Source organism: Olea europaea, unplaced genomic scaffold (assembly GCF_002742605.1).
Source record: "Olea europaea var. sylvestris unplaced genomic scaffold, O_europaea_v1 scaffold8094, whole genome shotgun sequence".
In the NCBI taxonomy this organism is placed as follows: domain Eukaryota; kingdom Viridiplantae; phylum Streptophyta; class Magnoliopsida; order Lamiales; family Oleaceae; genus Olea; species Olea europaea.
This window is the reverse complement of record NW_019266532.1, coordinates 527-7,231: the sequence shown is the minus strand read 5'-3', so window position 1 is coordinate 7,231 and position 6,705 is coordinate 527. Positions and strand designations below refer to the sequence as shown.

The 6,705-nt window shown below is 34.8% G+C and overlaps 1 protein-coding gene across 4 annotated transcripts; it reads right to left on the bottom strand.

Annotated features, from left to right (window-relative positions):
• Positions 1–2,539: 2,539 nt before the first annotated feature.
• On the bottom strand, positions 2,540–6,432 carry LOC111391629 (serine/arginine-rich splicing factor SR45a-like). Of its 4 annotated transcripts, XM_023016883.1 has the most exons (6): positions 4,485–6,432; positions 4,285–4,384; positions 3,889–4,038; positions 3,577–3,798; positions 3,188–3,251; positions 2,540–3,108 (listed from the first exon to the last, which is right to left on the bottom strand). In XM_023016883.1, the coding sequence occupies exons 1-4, from the start codon at positions 4,619–4,621 to the stop codon at positions 3,721–3,723; spliced, it is 465 nt and encodes a 154-aa protein (XP_022872651.1). In that variant the 5' UTR covers positions 4,622–6,432; the 3' UTR covers positions 2,540–3,108; positions 3,188–3,251; positions 3,577–3,720. The 4 variants fall into 4 exon arrangements, with proteins under 4 accessions (XP_022872651.1, XP_022872650.1, XP_022872652.1 ...); XM_023016882.1 differs by having other exon boundaries at positions 3,188–3,798; XM_023016884.1 differs by having other exon boundaries at positions 3,188–3,795.
• Positions 6,433–6,705: the final 273 nt, after the last annotated feature.

Genomic DNA, 6,705 nt, shown 5'->3' with positions numbered 1-6,705 from the left:
ATTGTGTGTGACAAAGTTTAATGGTGAAACTTATTTTTCATACCTGTATTTAGTAGGATTGACAATTATTATTTATTTATCATTGTCACATTTCATAAGATTCACAATTTACAATCAGATCGAAATATTGCAATTATGCTATAAGTTTATTTAAGAATGTCTATATTTAGACGCCACACTTTTTCTTTTCTTTTTTAATTGCAATACTTTTCACTAAGGATTCTTAATTTTTGCTTATTGTTGCACTCATATCCTTGACTTTTTATCATATTCTTATAACAAAGTCTTCAATTTAATTAGCAAACATGTTACCTTGTCTCTATCTTTAGGAAACTATCTTGCATTTTGATAGAAAAATAGGAATAATGTTATTTGCAGTTACTTATTATCATAATCATCCTACATAGTATATGATGGTTAGTGATTTGATGTACTAATATGGTAATTTTTCATTGCATCATATATCAAATCATTAACTGTCATATGTATACAACGTAGGATGACTGCGATAATAAGTAATTGCAAATAGCATTATTATTCAAAAGGCAGTGGTTTTCTTATGTCCATTGATCGCCAAATTGAAGCTATTTTTTTGGGATTTTCAAATAGGAAGATAAGTAGCTTGATGGTTATATTTTCTGGACTTGGTGTTTTGTAAGCCTACAGTGGCAAAATTTCTGAAAACTTGGTATGTCCCCTTTCAGTAATTAGGGGATCGATCAGGTCATTTACAACAGAGAATAATGTTCATTGAACAGGGCTATTGACAGCGTTGGATGATAGGTGCAGCTGTTTAGTCCTTTTCTTCTTCTTCTTTTTTTTTGCAGCTGTTTTTTCTTTTTTTTTTTTTTTTTTTTTTTTTTTTTTCAAATTATCCAATCGTGTGTCGACATGTATCTCCGATTTTTTAACTTGTCATTTAGTTTATCACTATAGCAAAATCGTACGACTGAACCTATCAACAATTATGGTGTTGACTTACTTTCATTAGTTCACTCCTTTGTGTCTCATCAATTATTGTTCCAAGTATAACTAGAATACAATGTTGACCTTAAAAAAAAATTATTGTATTTCTTAGAGTAAGACTCTGTTTGAACCACATTCTCTCAAAAAAATATTTTCACAAATAATGATTTGACATCATTGCAATCATACATTTTTCAATAAAATAATATTACACGTAAATTTAATTTTTTAATTATTTTTTAACCACATACTTTTCATTAATACACTATTCAAAAATGCTTTCTTATGAAAATAGTATAGCTCAAACAAGGCTAAATAGTGTATTACTTTTTTTTCTCTCAATTTGAATTTTTAGCATCTCAAATCCTTTTTTTTTCAAAATGTTTTTTTGGGTATCTAGAGAAATATCGCTTTTTGTGTTATACAATTGTCTATTTATAAACAATCATGCTGACAAATTCTAAGTCCTGTTTGAGAGTAATTTTGAAGATTAATTTTGTGACCGATAGGAGAAAAATGAGGACCATCTGTGAGAGAAAAAGTCAAACTTTATGACTAAAATAATAAAATAATGATCAAAAAATTAATTTTTTTACAGGAAAACTCACTCCCAAACATCCCCCATACTCTTGATTTTATAGGCATTTATCACATCATTGAACATATTTTCAACTACATCATCAAGGACAATGTACATATAACTTCATTTGATTCATAAAAAGATTGATAAGGTTATTTTACTCATTTTGATTTGACATTGTTCATTATTTTATTGAAAATATTGGTTATATTCTCTCTTCATAAATTGTGATTTTACGACATTTGTCTTAGAATACTCTGTTTTCACGCCAAGGCTTGCACTAACAGCAGTATTGGCTTATATATATTTCTATCACGTCAAAAAGCCTCTAATCACGAATTGAGTGAAAATGAAAGCCACCAACGACGAAAATTTTGAGTTTCGAGTCCTAACCTTGAACCTGAAGCTACGTCTTACTCTCTTTGTCAATTTTTATTCGACTTGAATTTTCCCGCTGGATGCAATCGTAAATCCCTAGCCATGTTGGAAGGGAGCTTTTGGAGCAAGCTACAATTCATTCTTTCAGCACGGAAGTAAAGTCAAATAACTTTTTATTAATAGTATTTTGTAAATGCTTAACGTTTCAAGAGCCAAGGCACTTCTCAACTCTATTTTCAGGTCGATAACCCTGGAAGGGCATTCCAAAGTCTACTACAACTTCCTAGGCTGAAGCAAAGGCTTCTGTACAACAGGTTTAACTATGTGAAATCGCCACATCTTGGACCTTAGACCATGTATTTTTTTAATTTTTTTTTCTAGAATTCATTTATCATTTCAAATATGAAAGTATAACAGCTTACCACAATTTATAGCAAATAAAATGCAAGAAAACGAAGAATGCGGTTTACCGCACACCAATATTTGGCCACATCCTATCACATTCCGAATATTATTGCCATGAGCCAAACAAAATAGTGCGCACACAAAACCAGCCATCAAGGAGAAAGGGACAATACATAAAATGGCCCAAACCCTGTGACTAAAACAATCACCTAACAAAATTCCAATGGGTTCACCCAAACAGCTATAAGATTGCAAAATAACATGACAAGCAACTACACAAACCAGTATTCCAATTACATCACAAACTAATGTTACACTCTTTTAAGAGTGTTTTTGAGAGTTGCGCACAAACTCTAGGAGTTTGTTAGAGAACATGACAAACAACATGCATCAAACCATAACTGGAGAAGCCTCTTCAAACATAATCCAAAAAAATCACTGTAGAAAATCATAAATAAACGTTCATTTTCAAAATGAAAAGTTTGAAGCATATTTTCACCTAGAACCACGTGCATAGTTCCTTTCAGGACTGCATCGAGGAGAATATGATCTGGACCTATCCCTTCTTGATCTCCCACCATGAGGTGAACGTTTAAAAGAGTAATCACGTCCGCCTCTATAGGATGAAGGCCTAGGAGAGTAATCACATCCACCTCCATAGTAGGATGAAGGCCTAGGAGAGTAATCACGTCCACCTCTATAGGGCGACGACCTAGGAGACCTCCGATAACCATAATCATCACGCCCAGAGCCTCCAAGATACCGGTTACCACGAGAACCTTCAAACCAGGCTAATAATTAGATTTACATTTCAAAACATAAACTTGAGGAACAACTATAACATGAACACACCATTACCTCGGGTGCTTTTGAGCCCAAGATAGTGACCAGGAGCCAAAGTCCTTGCATGTTTCCTCCGGGACTGAAAAAATACAAATACAAAGTCTCACATCTAATAAGAGCACAACATATGGCTTACATAACAAACAATGTACATGTAACATAGCCAAAATACACGCGTTCATGTAAAATATTGCACACGAGAGAATCTTATTACCAGAAAACGTGGCCACAACAGAAAGCAAAAGAGAAAAAAAAAAGCCTCCATCTCTCATATGGATTCGCAAGTTCAGGAAGCACATATACCAGACCAGTTAACAGAAATAGTAGCATTTTTTGCTATTTTGGTGGTTAATCCAGCAAATAAAATGGGTGCAAAAATAAAAACCATTGCCCAGTTGAGATACCATAGAGCATGATTAGAATGCTGACAATGACCCTCGATTAGTAGAGAGTTGAAAGAATTTGCCGAGATTGTATGGTTGTTGGGCAATATAGTTGCTATTTTGTTCATCAGATGCAAGTGAAAAGATGATTTAGCTGGCCATTGATCAAGCTTTTGATTTAATTGTTGCAATGGATTGATTCATCATCTTTGATTGCTCCCAACATAGCTGACACAACGTCTTCTGAATATAACCAGAAAACCTCCAAGTCAAGAAGAATGAATATGCAAACAAATAGGTAACACGTCAAGTCCTATCAGATAGGCAGTTTACCTTCTCCACTGTAATGTATCTGCCTTCAAGAACTGATTGATTAAGGTGTTTGATACAGCGATTGGCATCCTCAACAGAATCCATAGTTATAAAAGCAAAACCACGAGAGATGCGAGATCGTGGTTCCACAATCAAGAATACTGATTTCACCTAGAAAATTGAAGGAAACAAAAAGGACATTAACATAATCTAAGAATTCCAAACCCTTCAAGATATTATTCAACTGCTTGATATACCACCGAAAACAAATATCTTGCTCAACACGTTATCGATAATGGATATGATTTTTAATTTTTTGTTATATAATACAAGGCTTCATTTATCCAATAACAAAACCAGCTCATACAAGAAAAAAGGAAAAACGACCTCACTTAACGATTAAATAGAAAAACCTACCTCTCCCTCCTTGGAGAAATGATCTTCAAGATCTCTTTCAGTTACCCTCGTAGATAGGCCAGTCACATAAAGTGTATGACCAGGATTAACGTCTTCATCCCTGTGTGATAGATCAATGAAATGACTAGCAAAATGTATACACCAGTCATATCAAGTTAAGGTTCAATGCAATGAAAACTGGACCCTGTATTACCACTAACCTTCCACAACTTCTTGATCTTGACCTGGTCCTTTGTCTTGACCATGATCTAGACCTAGATCTGGATCTTGACCTGGATTTCTCTTCCCATGGAGAAGGTGACCGTGCAAGTCTAATAAATGATGTGTAGTAAAGCATTCATAAGTTAGAACAACAGGCAGACTGCACTAGTTCAAGCCTTATTGTAAGCACAAATGAATATCATGTCAAACTTCATTGCATGCAAAAGTCAAAAACTCGTAGTTAGCAATGTATGCATAACGGAAAAGAACTGTCCATCTTAAATTGAAAAATACGTTAACAACAGAAGAATCTCAACATCACAACACTAGAGAAAGAGGAAATAGTAGACGAAGAAGTTGTACCCACGTCCAGCTACCATAATTATCGTATATCATTAAAAGGTTCCAAGTTCTACTCCCTGAACTTATCTTTTAAAGCTCAATCACACATAAAAAGCTTGTTTTAATATCCTTCACATTCTTGCATGTCAATCATGTGCAGCAAATTAACAATTCAGAAATGGGAATTATCTGGAATCCAGAAACACAGGATCAATAAATCTAAATCAGGTCATATCATTTTTCAGGTGCATACACATCCATTTAAGATATAGTTCCTTATATATTAGCAAATGGTGAGATTTAAGAACATAATGAAATACAGTGAAGTGTGAAGGAATGCTAACAATAAAGTTCAATTCTCACCACGTTAATGGACATATACATTATTTCTTGACTAAATTTCCAAAGGAAACAATATTATCAAAGTTGAAGCTGCATATGCACTTTAATTGCTTCATGCAACAGAAATCGATATGGTACAAGTAAGAGAACCTGAAAAATATAAATGTAACATCAAACATAAAAACCATTGATAGATCTCAAAGTGATGGAGACCTGATGTGAAGTTCTCTATCGAGAGGATATGAGAAAATAGCAGGTTAAAAGATCTTAATCATTTGGGAAACTTGGGTGAAAATATAAAGATAAAAAAATTAGCAACATGACTTGGGAGGCTTAAAGTTGCACTTGCATGATTAGTAATACTAAGGACTATATTAAGGTCAAGGAAGATATAACATCATTGAGTCATTTTTATATACAAATGCATTGTTGGGATTTGGCCAGCTTGATTGAGAACCGAAAGGTCATCAATTCAGTCAATCTTGTAAAATCATGAGTGGACAGACCTAGTCAAGAAGAGGGAAAACCAAGTTGAACTTGATTTTCCTTGCTTTTCCTAGAAAGAGGAAAGGGGAAAAGGAAGAGAGTTTGACGGCTTAGTCAGAAAATGCCACCAACAACCTACATGAGCTCAATCTTATTAATTCTAACTTTTCTTCGTCACTAAGCCATCCTACCTAAGGCCAAGACCTCTTGAAGGCCACTGTTGCCTTTGGCATTGCAACATAGCATCAACTTCAGATTCAACCAAAAAGCATAGAATCAGTCCAATGTGCCCCTTGTGAGCAGTAAGTACTTCATCGCACATACACATACACGCATGGAACTATGGATAGGAAGAGTTGAAAGAATAAATATTAACCCTTGATTTTTTTAGTAGAGAGTTTTCCATTATAAAGTTCAAAGCAAAATCCCACTATTAGCCTAATGCCAAGACAGCGTAATTGAAGAGAAAGAGCAAATACATGGTTCCATAGATTAATGACATTTTGACTAGTTGTCCAATACTATTGAAAGAGGAAAACTAACTTTTCTTCAATTACTTGAATCTACTACAATATAGTTACTGTATCAATGTACTGAAAGAGTTATAAGACCAGCAGTCTGACCACCTAGGAACTGGGCATTCCAAACTTTAAAAAAAAACGTGCATTTTGTTCTCTACCGCCCAGAAATGACCAGTTTAATTCAAAACCCATAACGTTGAATAATCAGCAAGGATTCAGATATCACATAAGCACGTGAATTGAAGAAACATCAAGATTGTTACGCCTCATTTTATGAGCCTTGGAACCACTCCGACCCCCCGAAGCCTCTCCGAAGTGATACACCGATTCCTGCCACTGATCTGCCGAAGTGTCCCGTCTCCGAGGTCGGGTTCAAGTGGCTTGAACCCCCGTTAGAAGATTCGCTGCCAATTTAAGATTTGCTCTGCATATAAGGTTTAAATTGATGTGACGTCCCCCATAAAGCTATTTGATGTGACTTATCAACTTTATGTCAATTCAACTCGGGGGAAACAAACTGTCCGCCCAC